Source organism: Lotus japonicus, chromosome 5 (assembly GCF_012489685.1).
Source record: "Lotus japonicus ecotype B-129 chromosome 5, LjGifu_v1.2".
Lineage (NCBI taxonomy): Eukaryota > Viridiplantae > Streptophyta > Magnoliopsida > Fabales > Fabaceae > Lotus > Lotus japonicus.
In genome coordinates, this window is record NC_080045.1 from 3,766,023 (window position 1) to 3,782,198 (window position 16,176).

Consider the following 16,176-nt stretch of genomic DNA (forward strand, 5'->3'; position numbering starts at 1 on the left):
AGAGCTAGTCTCACCCGAATGCATGTTCTTAAGGTTAAAAATATGTGTTGCTGTTCATATTGAACTTTATATAAATTAACATCAGCGTACATTTTTAAGTTAGTGAAATTAAAAGCAGATAATAGATACACATTTCTACTTTACTTATGGGGACTCATTAATTATCTATGCCAACTACCTGTCATGGTTAACTTCCATAAACCCTATATATAAGCTAGAGCAAGTCCTCTGCTATTCAATAGTAGTGAGTGGAACTTAACTTCGCCAAATTAACCATGGCTGTGGACACTCCGCTACTAGATAACAACAACAGCAGCACGCATAGTGATGAGGACGAGAAGCCACTGAGCTTGGTTCGCAGATTCGGGTCCGAGTCGAAGAAGCTGTGGAAGATAGCAGGTCCTGCAATTTTAACAATGTTGTGTCAGTACTCACTTGGCACATTCACCCTCATATTTGCAGGCCATGTGGGAGAGCTCGATCTTGCAGCATTTGCTGTTGAAAACACTTGCATTGCTGGCTTCGCCTTTGGAATCATGGTATACCTAAACTTTTTATTTTCTAGGCTTGTTTTTATTAGTCAACAATTTTTCGTCATGATAAACCTCAAAATCACATCGGAGTAGATTTTAAAATCACATCTAGAAGGACAGAGTTCATTTAAGTTTTTAAAAGCTGATTCAAATATGCTATTAGTTTTTATCCAATGATATTTTGTTGGGCAGAACTTATAATTAGTCTAGAAAAAGTACTCTGTTTGTGGTGAACAAAATATCTTTTGAAAGAGCTGAAAGTTTTTAATATTTTTGTAAGAAAAATTCATTATAGTTGTAATATATAAAAAAGATATTTTATCTTATCATTCAAACACAAACCATATCCCATATCATTTCCAATCACAAATCATTTTACCAAATTAAATTTTTTTTATTTTAATTACATTATGCTAAACTTTAAAAAGACACTAAAACTCTGTCAGTTGTTTAATTAAATTAATTTTACTAACAAATAAGGCATTGGTTCTAAGAAGGTTTGTGGTCTGGGAGAGCATGAAAGCATGGCATGTGCATAATGGGCCAACCTGCATACCATAAAAATGCTTGTGAAACATCTTCATGTAAAATCTTTAAACATTTGAGTATATTTTTTGTTCTTTTATTTTATAGTATCTTCATTTGATTATTTTTTATCAACATGTTACTTTCTAAGTCACATTTAAATTCTCAATACAACTAAATGAACTGATAGAGGACCAAAGTTCTTTAATTAAAAAAAAAAAAAAGAGGACCAAAGTTCAGGCCTGAAATAATGTGACAACTGACAATAATGATTATGAAGTACTTTTGTCAAAAAGCCTTAAAAAATAAACGGCAGAGGGTACGTAGAAGGAAAGCTAGAAGTTCAAATTTCATGGAGTTGGATGAATTTTAGCAATCCCATTGGTTGCTTATTTTGAAGTTCTATTTTTACTTCTCTGAGGCTAGATTTGCCTGATGGGTTTCCTTGGCTGACTTATTGGAGGTTTGGTTCCACCGTGAAAAGTTCCAAAATCGCTTATGGTAGAAGTTACAAGTCTTAATTAGTGCATGTTTAGGAAAGAGGACTTATTCTAAGAAAAGCTACTCCTAGTACTTTTTGTGGTAGCAGAATTTATTCTAAAGATCTTAATGTGAATCCAAACATGCTAGTTTCTGAGTAAATATGTCTTGAATTCTATGCAAATGGTGAAACTAAAGATGCCCTTATTTAGCAGCACTATGATGCCAAACTGATTGATTTTCTTTAATTTGTGATTTTGTGGACACTAGTTGGGTATGGGGAGTGCCTTGGAGACTCTCTGTGGACAAGCATTCGGTGCGGGTCAGACCAGGATGTTGGGGGTGTACTTGCAAAGATCATGGGTCATCTTATTTACTACTGCCTTGATTTTGGTCCCTGTATATGTTTGGTCACCTCCCATCTTGAGGCTCATGGGACAAACTACTGAGATCTCAAAAGCTGCTGGTATGTTCCCTTCATATAATTTAAGTTTTCTTAGTAAATACAATATTCTATAATCATGTATAACATGTTATTAAAACAGTAATTATGATAAAAGTCAACTATTTTTAAAATGAGCAAGTGTATTTTTGGATATCGGGTAACGTAAATGGAATTTTATGTCAATGCATAAGAAAAAAGTCACTTTTTTGTCTTAGTGAGTACTAATAATCTTCGTTTGCACATATGACATCCGGTGTCCTGACATAGCCTAATTGACTACTAGTAGATTGTAAGATGATAGTCATAGTGTACTAGTGTAGGAAACCTGTATTCTAATTTGTCCAAATTAAATTCTTTTAGTATATGAAATTGCTTATGTAAGGTGAAAATGGAATATATGGTTTTGTCTTTTGTCTTATTCTTTATTCTCCTCCTCTTAGTCTTTGTGGTCCCTCTTTGTTTCAACAATGAATAGTGCAGTATAAATTATTTTGCTAGTTAAAATGGTAGGAGTAGAAAAGGGGTCCTAGCTAGTTTCCTTTAAAATTTGTAAGAAAATGTGTCATGATTGATTATAGCTGAAATGACAAAAAGGACCAAGTTAAAAAGTTAATTATTAATAGACAAAAAGGGGAGGAGTTTTTGGATTCTTTATATTTAAGAATTATGTTAAAATACATTGTTAGTCATTTAGTACTTTCCTTAAAATAGAAGCTAAGCTAAATGCTTAGGAATTCTGGAAATTCATTCCCTTTTAAGATTCTGGATTCGAGTCTTGCATATGAAAAGTCACTATTGGGAAAGCACCCCATCAACATGTGAATGTCTCTGACTCAAACATGATTGTTTCCTGTGGAGCATACCTGTAATAGCACAAAAAAGGATTTAAGAAAATTGTAAAAGATTCTTCACCTTAAAATTTCTTTTAATAAAATTAGGAGCATCTTATATTTATTTCTCCTTCCTACTTTCTTTTTTTTTTTTAGGAAGATTTGCTTTGTGGATGTTACCACAGTTGTTTGCATATGCTTTCAATTTTCCAATCCAGAAGTTCTTACAGTCACAGAGGAAAGTCCATGTGATGTTACGGATAGCAGCAACTGTCCTGGTGCTACATATATTTTTCAGTTGGCTCCTAATACTGAAACTTGGGTGGGGCTTAATTGGAGCAGCAATTACTCTCAACACATCATGGTGGCTGATTGTCATTGCACAATTTTCGTACATTGTGATCACAAAATCAGATGGTGCTTGGAGTGGATTCTCATGGCTAGCATTTGCAGACTTGTTTGGTTTCGTGAAACTTTCTTTGGCTTCAGCTGTCATGTTATGGTATGTTCTTTAACTTCATCTTCCATTTGACTTTAATTACATTTGTTGGAAATATGATGTTGAAAGTGAACTCATGAAATGAGATGGCAGCTTGGAGATTTGGTACTTGATGATCCTGGTGGTGATAACAGGACGTTTGACAAACCCTCTAATACCTGTTGATGCCATATCTATCTGGTAAGAAATTCTTTACCCTTCCTCCTTCCAAATTCTCATTGTAATGTAGAATGTAAAGGTGTTTTCCATCTACTATTTTGTTGTGTTTGCAATTCAAAACTGAGCTTTTCATGCTTTCTTAGTGCATGTTTAGAAATTCTTCTACAATTGATTCTAAATTCAGAATCAATTCTGGGGAGAAGCTACCTTGATAGCATATTTGGATCAGCTTCTGCGTTAACATATTCATATCAGCTTCTCGTTCTTCTTAATCAACTCTCATACTCAGAAATTACTCAAAGAAGCTTCTTTCCATAATTAATTTTGTCTTTAGAATCTGTTCTAGGATGAATTCCAAACATGCTACTAGTCAATGCCAGCATGTCATCCAGCTGCATTATATTGAAAGAACATGACAAAATATAAGATCAATATTCATATACTAATTTACTAATACTTGTTTCCATCATTGCAGTATGACCCTCAATGGCTTGGATGGCATGATTGCAATAGGGTTCAATGCAGGAATAAGGTGATCATCTCCATGCAATAAAAAAAATTAGCATTTGGCGGCGGTTCTGGGAGCAATTTGCGGCAGTTAAAACTGCCGCAAATGTTTGCTGAGGCGCTCCATGCAGCGCCGAAGTTATGAGCGTTGGGAGGCATTCTGCGGCGGTTTTAGCCAACCGTTGGATTAACTGCCGCAGGAATTTAGCGGCCGTTTCGGCCGCTGCAGAGTGTATACGTCTTCCGCCTCTATTCTGCGGTTGATACGCCGCAGAATGCTAATATGAAGTTTTCCACCCCTTTTACAACGGAACTGCCACAATATTTGCTAAATAAACTCAGTTTTTCATTCTTCTACTCACTCCAGTCACTATAAGGAAACATATTGCATTGCAATTATAAGGAAACACTAAAAAACCAAATAGCACCATATAAAATAACATGCCATAATCATGAAGATAAATGTAACAGAGTGATGAAAAAGCTAATAAGATACAGTACTAACATGAATATATTATATGTGACCATGGTATTAGAGCTTCTAACAAGTTATTGGTATGAAATTGCCTCCTATTAGATAAGTAACTAAATTATGAACCCAGATTTATCAAACATACAAAATCAGTTTTAGGTAAAATGAACCCATATAAGCTAATAATAAAGTAAGGGACATGATAACTAATAAAAAGCAATGTATATGAAAATTAGCATGTAAGTTAATCTTAGAATTTTATTAACCTGCTAATGCCCAAGTCCTGCATGACCACTTTAATTTCATCCTTTGTGGCTCCAATTTGTCTTAGCTCAACCAATTTGTCCCAAATGTCTAATCCAGGCACTCCATTTAGTGACTCGCCCAAGTGATAAGAGCGCTCTAATATTAGCCCTTCATCCACACCACATACATATGGGACTAATACTTTTACAACCAGCGGGTTGGTTCATAAATTCAAGTGAGAAAATGAAAGGGAAGTTACAAAACAGAATTGGCCCTTTCTGCACAAAACAGTGCTAAAGTTTGTGGTTTCTTTACCTCATTGTGCAAGCAACGAGTAGCAGATTTGGCATCTGCAGCTCTTAAAAGAAGATAAAGTTTTTTTACATTTAGCTGAACCCTCAATATCTTCATTAGCAAAACTGTAAAATACAAGTACAACAACAACATCAACAACTTCCTAACTTCATAAGAACAACATTTGAAGGAGAAAAACAATAGCAAAACTGTAAAATACAAGTTCATTGTGAATAGAATTTTCTTTCATATTATTTTTATTTGAATACGTGTTTGAATCAGTATTGTCATAGTTCATTGTGAATAGAATTGATTTTGGCAAAATATAGATTCTGATAAAAGTTCAGATACATTTGTGCGAAAGTTATTTATATAGGAAATTATTGTGAAATCCAGCTGTGGAATCTCATAATTGATTAGGTCTATTGCAGAAGCTATGTTTCGTAGCTTCCTCTGCTAGAATTGATAGTGAAAGGAAACTTCTAAACAGTTAATTCTAACACCAAACATGCTCTAACTCACTCCTAAATAATATGAGACTTTATCACTCTCACTTAGAATTTTCAACATCAAATCCTCAGTATAGGAAATCTCTATGTTCTTATAGCCTAATCAGTAGTGTGAATGAATTGTTGAGTTTGAAGTTCTAGTTTTTCTATGGATGAAATTGGAAGCTTCTGAATTTCTCACTGTGTCTTCTCATAAAGTATATTAGGGTGAGTGGGTGACTAGTGAATATTCTGAAGAACTAATGTTTTAATGTATGAACAGTGTGAGAGTATCAAATGAACTAGGGGCTGGTAATTTCCGGGCTGTGAGGTTTGCGGTGTGGGTAGTTTCCATCACATCAGTATCCATAGGTGTTCTTGCCATGATTTTAGTTCTTTCAACAAGGGATTACTTTCCTCACTTGTTTACCACAAGTGATGCAGTTGCCAAGGAAACAACTAAGCTTGCTGCTTTGCTTAGTGTCACGGTGCTTCTCAACAGCCTTCAACCAATCTTATCTGGTTAGTCCTATAAAAAATGAAGCATAAGCAGCAAATTATTATATCCAATCAAGCATAAGTGTTTGGTGTCCCTGGTTTAGGTGTTGCTGTTGGAGCTGGGTGGCAATCTCTTATAGCATACATCAACATTGGGTGCTACTATATTATTGGATTACCAGCAGGGATATTGTTGGGATTCACATTTCATTTTGGAGCAGAGGTAATGTACTACCACACTTACTTCTCTTGAAATTACTTACATAGTTAGAATAAAGTCTTAGATTTCGGGTTAGGTCTATCTCTACCCAAAAGCCAGCTCGGAGATGAAAATTATTCTGAAGGACTTATTTAGTCATATCTCTAGCAATATGGGACTTTAACAACCCCCTCCCCCTCCCCGCCCGCCCACGTCACGCCATGGACAACTGGAGCGTGAATTCTGCACATCTGCAGGTAGCCTATTCATGGGAGGCCTAATAAACATACTTAGAATAGGTCGGTTTAAGTCTAACTCTACTCCAAAAACTAATTTACGGCTCATTTCGTCATGCCTCTAGTCAAGGTAGAACCTTAGCATAAAGTAAAATTGTTAGAAGGGATTCATTCAATAATCAAATAAGATTAGTACTCTTTTTTGTTTGTTAGTGAAGATTATTTTTGCAGCCTAAGATTGTATCATCAGAATATACTTTTTCATTAATTCTTACTCTTAATACATATGATTTGCTATTCAGGGTATTTGGTCAGGGTTGATTGGAGGTGTAGTTCTGCAGACCATAATCCTTATAATCGTCACTTCAGTCACCAATTGGAAGAAGGAGGTTGGTGCTTTCTAGTTTTCTCTTTTACTTCATTTTATTAGGTCATGTTAGAGTTTTGCTGTGAAAAGAATTTCGGGAATCATAGAAGGGGAAGAGAAAATGGGAATACACTAATATAGTCATGGATATGAGATGTCCCACCAAGAATGCTGCATCTGTTACACAATAATGCAGAAGATATAAAGAACTTACAAGCAAAATTCCCAACTATAGCATGTGTAGAAGAATTTTTATTTTTCAAACATGTACTTAGTTGGACTTAGCATTTTCTTTTTGTTATGCAAAACAAATAAGTAACTTGTTGTTTGTTAAATTGTCTATTGATTTCACAGGCTGAACAAGCAGAGGGTCGCGTGAAGAAATGGGGAGGATCAATTGCTTATGAACAATGACTTTGAGTAGATTTAATGAGCATGGAAGGTTCCAAAATGTGTGTAGTTTCTACAACCTAATTACCTAAGTTTTTGTGATCTAGATAGAGTTGGGTTGGAAAATCATAGTGACATTAGCACAATTCCAATCATGGTTTCACTATCCTTGTTTGTAATGTCATTTGGGTTGGACTCAACCTTAATCTAATTGTTTTTGACAAAAAAAAACATAGATGAAATTTAATAAAAATTTCATCTTTTCCACATTCACGGAATTTGATTGGTTGACGATGTAATATTTTTTTACATTGTCGATTCATGGAACTTTTTCTCTAAGAGAAATTACTAAGTTATGACCCTTAATAACTTAATCTAACTGAATCAAATATATATATATATATATGTGTGTGCGCGCGCGTGTGTGACCTTTTTATGTGACAACATGAAAAACGAGGAACAAGTGTAACTAACTTAGCCCTTCAAGCAAAGGTTAACTTAGCCATACTGGTTTGACTTACTAGTCATGCAAATTACCATTTGACTTAAATTAGAAGCATCAGAAAATGCTGTAGCACATGACTTAATCCCCACTCCCCAGTGAGTTGTGACTTCACCATCCGTTATTCTATGATTTCACAGGTAGTTAGTTGATTGGCTGAAATTTCACAGGTATGCATATTACCTGTTTGAATCTTGTCCACTGAGAAGGTCCGCAATAGTAAACTACCCGGGGGTTGGCACGAGAAAAGGACCCTCCTGTCCTGGCTCCTTTCAACACAAAGTTCCATATTCTTCACTTTGTCTCTGTCCCAAGTTATTGAATATTTAAACTCTCATTTACTTCTAGAGTTTCTATATATATGTAAAATGTTAACTAACAAGTAATTGATAGGAACATGTTTAAATATAATAAATTAACATCACCGTGCATTTTTAAATATAATGAATTAACATCACCGTGCATATTTAAGTTAGTGAAATTAAAGGCAGATAATAGATACACATTTCTAGCTTTTTTGTACTTCACTTATGGTATGGGGACCCATTATCTATGCCAACTACCTGTCATGGTTAATTTCCACTTCTTCCTCACAAGCCATTCCATTTCTCATCTCCAATAAACTATCTATATATGTATATATAAGCTAGAGCAAGTTCTCTGCTATTCAATAGTAGTAAGTGGAACTTAACTTAGCCAAATTAACCATGGAAACTCCACTACTAGATAATAACAACAGCAACAGGCTTAGTGATGAGGATGAGAAGCCACTGAGCTTGGTTCGGAGATTCGGGATCGAGTCCAAGAAGTTGTGGAAGATAGCAGGTCCTGCAATTTTAACAATGTTGTGTCAGTACTCGCTTGGTGCATTCACCCTCACATTTGTAGGCCATGTGGGAGAGCTCGATCTTGCAGCAGTTTCTGTTGAAAACTCTTGCATTGCTGGCTTCTCCTTTGGAGTCATGGTATACCTGAACTTTTTTATTTTCTAGGCTTGTTTTTATTAGTCAACAATTGTCCTCACATTTGTTTCTATCAGATTTAATGAAGTCTGATTTAGTGCCTCCTTAGTTACTTGTGATAATTATTTTTACTGCAGTTAAAAGTTAAGTTTACATTCACGATAAACCTCAAAATCACATCAGAGTAGAAGCTACTGAGTGTACCTCCTAGAAGGACAGAGTTCATTTTAAGTTTCTAAAAGCTGATTCAAATATGCTATCAGTTTTTATCCAATGATATTTTGTTTGGCAAAACTTATTAGTCTAGAAAAAGTACTCTGTTTCTGGTGAACAAAATATCTTTTAAAAGAGCTGAAAGTTTTTAATATGTTTCTTAGAAAAATTCATTCTAGTTGTAATATACAAATCATTTTACCAACATAGTTTTTCACTTTTTTGTATTAATTACATAATGGTAAACTTTAAAAATGGATAATTATTTGTCCACACCTCATCTTTGAGGTGGAAAGAGGTGAAGGATGAGAGAGATAGGAAGAAAAAAAAAGGTAAGAGAGAGAAAGTATAAGATATGATAGATGATAAGAGGAGAGAGATAGAAATAAAAATAGGTGAAAATGAAGTGTATAACATATAAGGTGTGTATATATCATTACTCGCCTTAAACTCTGTCAGTTGTTCAATTTAATCAGTTGTTCAATTAAATTAAATTTATCAACAAATAAGGGATTGGTTCTAACTTCTAAGAAGGTTTGTGGTCTGGGAGAGCATGTCATGTGCATAATGGGCCAACATGCATACCATAAAAATGCTTGTGACTCATCTTCATGTAAAATTTTTAAACATTGAGTAAATGTAATCTTCTTTTTTGACCAAAAAAAAAAAATGTAATCTTCTTTTATTTTATATTATCTTCATTTGATTATTTTCAATCAACATGTTACTTCAATACAACTATATAGATTGCACTCTGATAGAGGACCAAAGTTCAGGCCTTAGAAATACTGTGACAACTGACAATAATGATTATGAAGTACTTTTGGCATAAAAAAACTTAAAAAATAAACGGCAGAGGGTAGAAGGAAAGTTAGAAGTTCAAATGACATGGAGTTGGATAAAAGTTTAGCAATTTGGTGCTTCCAAAGTTGTTTATTGTGAAGTTCTAATTTTACTTCTCTGGGGCTGGAGGCTTCATTTTCCTAATGGGTTCCCTTGGCTGACTTATTGGAAGTTTGGTTCCACCATGAAATATTCTAGAATCACTTCTGGTGTAAGCTACAAGTCTTAGTGCATGTTTAGATACACGATAAATTTTTACGTTGGAAAGAGAACTTATTCTAAGAAAAGCTACTCTAGTAGTTTTTGTGGTACCATAATTGATTTTAAAGATCTTAATGTGAATCCAAATATGCTAAATTCTGAGTAAACATGTCTTGAATTACGTGTAAATCGTGAAACTAAAGATGCACTTATTTAACAGCACTGTGATTGCAAACTGATTGATGATTTTCTTTAATTTATGATTTTGTGGACACTAGTTGGGTATGGGGAGTGCCTTGGAGACTCTCTGTGGACAAGCATTCGGTGCGGGTCAGAGCAGGATGTTGGGGGTGTACATGCAAAGATCATGGGTCATCTTATTTACTACTGCCTTGATTTTGGTCCCTGTATATGTTTGGTCACCTCCCATCTTGAGGGTCATTGGACAAACTACTGAAATCTCAGAAGCTGCTGGTAAGTTCCCTTCACATAATATTATTTTTCTTAGTAAATACAATATTCTATAATCATGTATAACATGTTATTAAAACAGTAATTATGGTAGAAGTCATATATTTTTAAAATGAGTGTGTTTTTAGATACCATGTAATGTAAATGTACTTTTATCTCAATGCATAATATAAAATCTATTCAGTTTTTGTCTCACTGAGTACTTAATATTCGTTTGCACATGTGACATCAGGTAACATATATAGCCTAATTGATAAACATTGCTACTAGTAGATTGTAAGATGATAGTTTAAGAAAGTTCTAGTTTGTCCAAATTAAATTCTTTTAATATATGAAATTGCTTATGTAAGGTGAAAATGGAAAATATGGCTTTATCTTTTCTCTCATTCTTTATTATCCTCCTCTTAGCCTTTGCGTCCCCTTTTGTTTCAACAATGAATAGTACAGTATAAATAATTTTGCTAGTTAAAATGGTTGGAGTAGAAAAGGGGGCCTAGCTAGTTTCCTTTAAAATTTGTAAAAAACTTGTTGTGAATGTTTCATGATTTTTTTTTTTGAACGTAAGAATGTTTCATGATTGATTATAGCTGAAATGACAAAAAGGACTAGGTTAAAAGGTTAATTAGTAATAGACAAAAAGGGAGGAGCTTTTGGATTTTTTCTATTTAAGAATTATCTTAAAATAAATTGTTATTCATTTAGTACTTTTCTAAAAATGAAGCTAAGCTAAATACTTTTAGAATGCTTAAAAATCTAGAAATTCATTCCCCTTAAGATTTCAAATTCGAGTCTTGCATATGAAAAGCCCCCATTGGGAGAACTAGCCCTACCAGCATGTGAACGTCTCTGACTCCAACAGGATTGTCTCCCGTGAAGAATACGTGTAGTAGCACCAAAAAAGATTTAAGAAAATTGTAAAATATTCACCTTAAAATTTCTTTTAATACAATTAGGAGCATCTTATATTAATTTCTCCTACTTTCATTTTTTTAGGAAAATTTGCTTTGTGGATGTTACCACAGTTGTTTGCATATGCTTTCAACTTTCCAATGCAGAAGTTCTTACAGTCACAGAGGAAAGTCCAAGTGATGTTATGGATATCAGCAACTGTCCTGGTGCTACATATATTTTTCAGTTGGCTCCTAATACTGAAACTTGGGTGGGGCTTAACTGGAGCAGCAATTACTCTTAACGCATCATGGTGGCTGATTGTCATTGCACAATTTTTGTACATTGTGATCACAAAATCAGATGGTGCTTGGAGTGGATTCTCATGGCTAGCATTTTCAGACTTGTATGGTTTTGTGAAACTTTCTTTGGCTTCAGCTGTCATGTTATGGTATTTTCTTTACTTCATTTTCCATTTGACTTTAATTGCATTTGTTGGAAATATGATGCTGAAAGTGAACTCATGAAATGGGATTGCAGCTTGGAGTTTTGGTACTTGATGGTCCTGGTGGTGATAACAGGGCGTTTGACAAACCCTCTAATACCTGTTGATGCCATATCTATCTGGTAAGAAATTCTTTACCCTCCCTCCTTCCAAATTCTCATTGTAATGTAGAATGTAAAGGTGTTTTCCATCTACTATTTTATTGTGTTTGAAATCAAAACTGAGCTTATCATGCTTCTTAGTGCATGTTTAGAAATACTTCTACAATTGATTCTAAATCCAGAATCAATTCTGGGGAGAAGCTACCTTGATAGCATGTTTGGATCAGCTTCTGCGATAACATGTTCATATCAGCTTCTTGTTCTTCTGAATCAATTCTGACACTCAGAAGCTACTTCCCATAACTAATTTTGTCTTTAGAATCAGTTCTAGGATGAATTCCAAATATGCTACTACTACTAGTCATTGCCAGCATGTCATCCACCTGCATTATATTTAAAGAGCATGACAAAATATAAGATCAATAGTCATATACTAATTTACTAGTACTTGTTTTCATCATTGCAGTATGAACATCAATGGCTGGGATGCCATGATTGCAATAGGGTTCAATGCAGGAATAAGGTGATCATCTCCATGTCTGTTCATTTTTCCTAGTACAGAAACTAGGAAAACCAACTTTAGTGGATCATATTAACGAATTTTGACAGCATAACTTGGCCAACAACTTTAGGGCAATAAATATGAGTATTTTCCTTTATTTTATTTTTATTTAAATATGTGCTTGAATCAGTATTGTCATAGTTCATTGTGAATAGAGTTGATTCTGGTAAAATGTTGATTCCGGTAAAAGTTCAGATACATGTGTGCGGAAATTATTTATGTATATTGTGAAATCTAGTTGTGGATCTCATATATGATTAGGTCTACTGCAGAAACTAGGTTTTGTAGCTTCCTTTGCTAGAATCGATTTTTAAAGGAAACATCTAAACAATTAATTCTAACACCAAACATGCTCTAACTCATTCCTAAATAATATGAGATTGTATCACTCTCACTTAGAATTTTCAACATCAAATCTTCAGTATAGGAAATCTCTATGTTCTTATAACCTTATTAGTTGTGTGAATGAATAGTTGAGAATGAAGTTTTAGTTTTTCCATGGATGAATTGGAAGGTTCTGAATTTCTCACTGATTTTCTGTGTCTCCTCAGAAAGTATATTTGGGTGACTAGTGAATATTCTGAAGAACTAATGTTTTAATGTATGAACAGTGTGAGAGTATCAAATGAACTAGGGGCTGGTAATTTCCGGGCTGCGAGGTTTGCGGTGTGGGTGGTTTCCATCACATCAGTCTTCATAGGTGTTCTTGCTATGATTTTAGTTCTTTCAACAAGGGATTTCTTTCCTCACTTGTTTACCACAAGTGATGCAGTTGCCAAGGAAACAACAAAGCTTGCTGCTTTGCTTGGTGCCACAGTGCTTCTTAACAGCCTTCAACCAGTCTTATCTGGTTAGTCCTAGAAAGAATGAAGCACAAACAAATTATTATATCCAGTCATGTATAAGTGTTTCTTGTTTTTGTTATTTTAAGTTATTTGTTGTCCCTGGTTTAGGTGTTGCTGTTGGAGCTGGGTGGCAAGCTCTTGTAGCATACATCAACATTGGGTGCTACTATATTATTGGATTACCAGCAGGGATATTGTTGGGATTCACATTTCATTTTGGAGCAGAGGTAATGACTACCACACTTACTTCTCTGGAAAGTACTTACATAAGTTAGTATAAAGTCATAGAATTCGGGTTAGGTCTAACTCTACCCAAAAGCTAGCTCGGAGATGAGAATTGTTCTGAAGGACTTATTTAATCATATCTCTAGCAATGTGAGACTTTTACACCCCCCACACGTCACGCCTAGAGATGGACATCTAGAGCGTGAATTTTGCACATCTGCAGGTAGCCTATTTCTCGGAGGCCTAATAAACATACTTAGGATAGGTTGAGTTAGGTCTAACTCTACTCCAAAAACTAATTTAGGGTCGTTGATTACTCTAGGGCTCATTTCGCCATGCCTCTAGTCAAGGTAGAACCTTAATAGTAAGTAAAATTATTAGAAGGGATTCATTCAATAATCAAATAAGATTAGTACTTGTTATTGTTTGTTAGTGAAGATTATTTTTGCAGCCTAAGATTGTATCATCAGAATATACTGATACATATGATTTGCTATTCAGGGTATTTGGTCAGGGATGATTGGTGGTACAGTTCTGCAGACCATAATCCTTATAATCGTTACTTCAGTAACGAACTGGAAGAAGGAGGTTGGTGCTTTCTATATTTAGTTTTCTCTTTTACTTCATTGGAGGTATAGCTCTGCAGACCATAATCCTTATAAATGTCCCACCAAGAATGTTACACAATAATGCAGAAGATATTAAGAACTTGCAAGCAAAATTCCCAACTAAAGCATGTGTAGAAGGACTTACATTTTTCAAACATGCACTTAGTTGGACTTACCATTTTCTTTTTGTTATGCAAAACAAACAAGTAACTTGTTAGTTGAATTGTCCATTGATTTCACAGGCTGAACAAGCAGAGGGTCGCATGAAGAGATGGGGAGGATCAATTGCTAATGAACAATGACTCTGAGTAGATTGAATGACCATGGGAGGTCCCAAATGTGTGTAGTTTCCACAACGTAATTACCTAAGTTTTTGTGATCTAGATAGCATTGGATTGGAAAATCATTGTGACATTAGCACAATTCCAATCATGGTTTCACTATCCTTGTTTGTAATGTCGTTTGGGTTGAACTCAGCCATCTAATTTTTTTTGATAAAAAAAAATAGATGAAGTTTATTGGAATGAGTTCTTCTATATCATGATAGAATTGCTCTCACTAGCTTGGAGTATTGAACTTTGTTGTTGGATCATCAGTTACTATTCATGGTTCACCAGCATGTGAAGAAATTTCTGATATAGTCATATTGGATTTAGGGTTTAATGACAAACATGCTTGAATTGGATTCGGAAAATGTTTATGTGAATGTGGGTTGTCTTTCTTATGGTTGTGCACTTCATTTTTCTGTGCTAATAACACACTTATTTCATCACATTCTTGGACACTTCAGTCTGTTGTTGAAGAAGTCAATAAAGTGTCTAGAGAAATTCTTGATGTGGGCTATGGCATTGGGTATTGGGACACCGTTCATGTGATGCATGAAAAATTTGGGATAGGATTAAGGAATTTGAAACTCAAAACTAAAACCAAAAATCTTATTTTTATGGATTTTAAAATGATATAAAACCGTTTTCAAAATGCATTAAAAACGAATCAACCACCATTTTATCCGAACAAGTTTTGTTTTAAAATAGGATTTCAAAATCAAATATTAAAAACTTAGATCCGTCTCAAACAATAGAGTGATCAATTTGTTATGTTTCATTACAAAATATCCAAACCATGGAAAATGACTTTTATTCCGTTACATCTCATCATGTTTCGTTCCATTATTTTTCATTATGTTCATTCCATTATGATCCATCAATCCAAATATAGTCTTAAGAACTTTTTTCCAATCCGATACATATATTAATATATATATACACATAATAAAAAAGCACCTCAGTTTTTTTTAAAAAAAAAGTATGATTGCCTTCATGCGCTCTCCTAGGGTTAGGAGAGCGCATGAAGGCAATACCAACCCAATATCAATCAATAAGATTGAATCATGCAATATTCATCTTGACAAGAATTTATCTACTTAATATCATAAAATATGTATCAAAAAGAACAAGGGCTATAGCTCAGTTGGTAGAGCACCTCGTTTACACGCGCGCCAATGACTTTTTTTTTCATAGGAGTCTATCATGTAATCAAAAGAATTGATCTGATTGATAAATCGATGTCTTACTCCATTTTAGGAAATAAGAGAACAATAGCCTGACAAAGGGTTTAAATGTCAAATAAAATCCATCATTGATTTGAGATATTGATAAGGTGAATACCCAATCTATTCAATGCTAGGCCTAATGAGTATAGGGACCTCAAAAAAAATTTCTTTTCTTCCTATCTTATGAACTTTAAGGTGTATACCTCTTCTGGTTGATATATACCACACTCTATTCTAAGATGATACACACTAGCTAACAGTCCTCCCGGTGATACATCATAGGCACATTGGGAACGTAGATAATTATAACCATATACATATAAAATAACAGCAATGGAATGCCAATCCTCAGGCTTTATTTGTAAAGTCTCTATTCCTTGGTAATCGAAACCCAAAGATCTATGAACTAGTCCATGTTTGACTAGCCAAGCAGACAAACGACCTTGCATTTTTTTATTTCTCCTGCATTTTTTTTATAAGTTTGGTATTTAGTATACGTATTTACCATTTCCATTTCCCTATTGGTTTTC

At 34.4% G+C, this 16,176-nt stretch overlaps 2 protein-coding genes across 2 annotated transcripts; both read left to right on the plus strand.

Annotated features, from left to right (window-relative positions):
* The first annotated feature begins 226 nt into the window (after positions 1–226).
* Positions 227–7,435, plus strand: LOC130720222 (protein DETOXIFICATION 33-like). Its single transcript, XM_057570848.1, has 9 exons — positions 227–539; positions 1,809–2,004; positions 2,970–3,315; positions 3,406–3,492; positions 3,947–4,003; positions 5,762–6,000; positions 6,081–6,199; positions 6,714–6,800; positions 7,133–7,435. Exons 1-9 carry the CDS (start codon positions 276–278, stop codon positions 7,190–7,192), a joined length of 1,455 nt encoding a protein of 484 aa, XP_057426831.1. The 5' UTR covers positions 227–275; the 3' UTR covers positions 7,193–7,435.
* A 141-nt stretch (positions 7,436–7,576) lies between these two features.
* Positions 7,577–14,815, plus strand: LOC130720223 (protein DETOXIFICATION 33). The gene is made up of 9 exons (XM_057570849.1): positions 7,577–8,635; positions 10,168–10,363; positions 11,354–11,699; positions 11,789–11,875; positions 12,321–12,377; positions 13,028–13,266; positions 13,370–13,488; positions 13,988–14,074; positions 14,337–14,815. The coding sequence occupies exons 1-9, from the start codon at positions 8,378–8,380 to the stop codon at positions 14,394–14,396; spliced, it is 1,449 nt and encodes a 482-aa protein (XP_057426832.1). The 5' UTR covers positions 7,577–8,377; the 3' UTR covers positions 14,397–14,815.
* Positions 14,816–16,176: the final 1,361 nt, after the last annotated feature.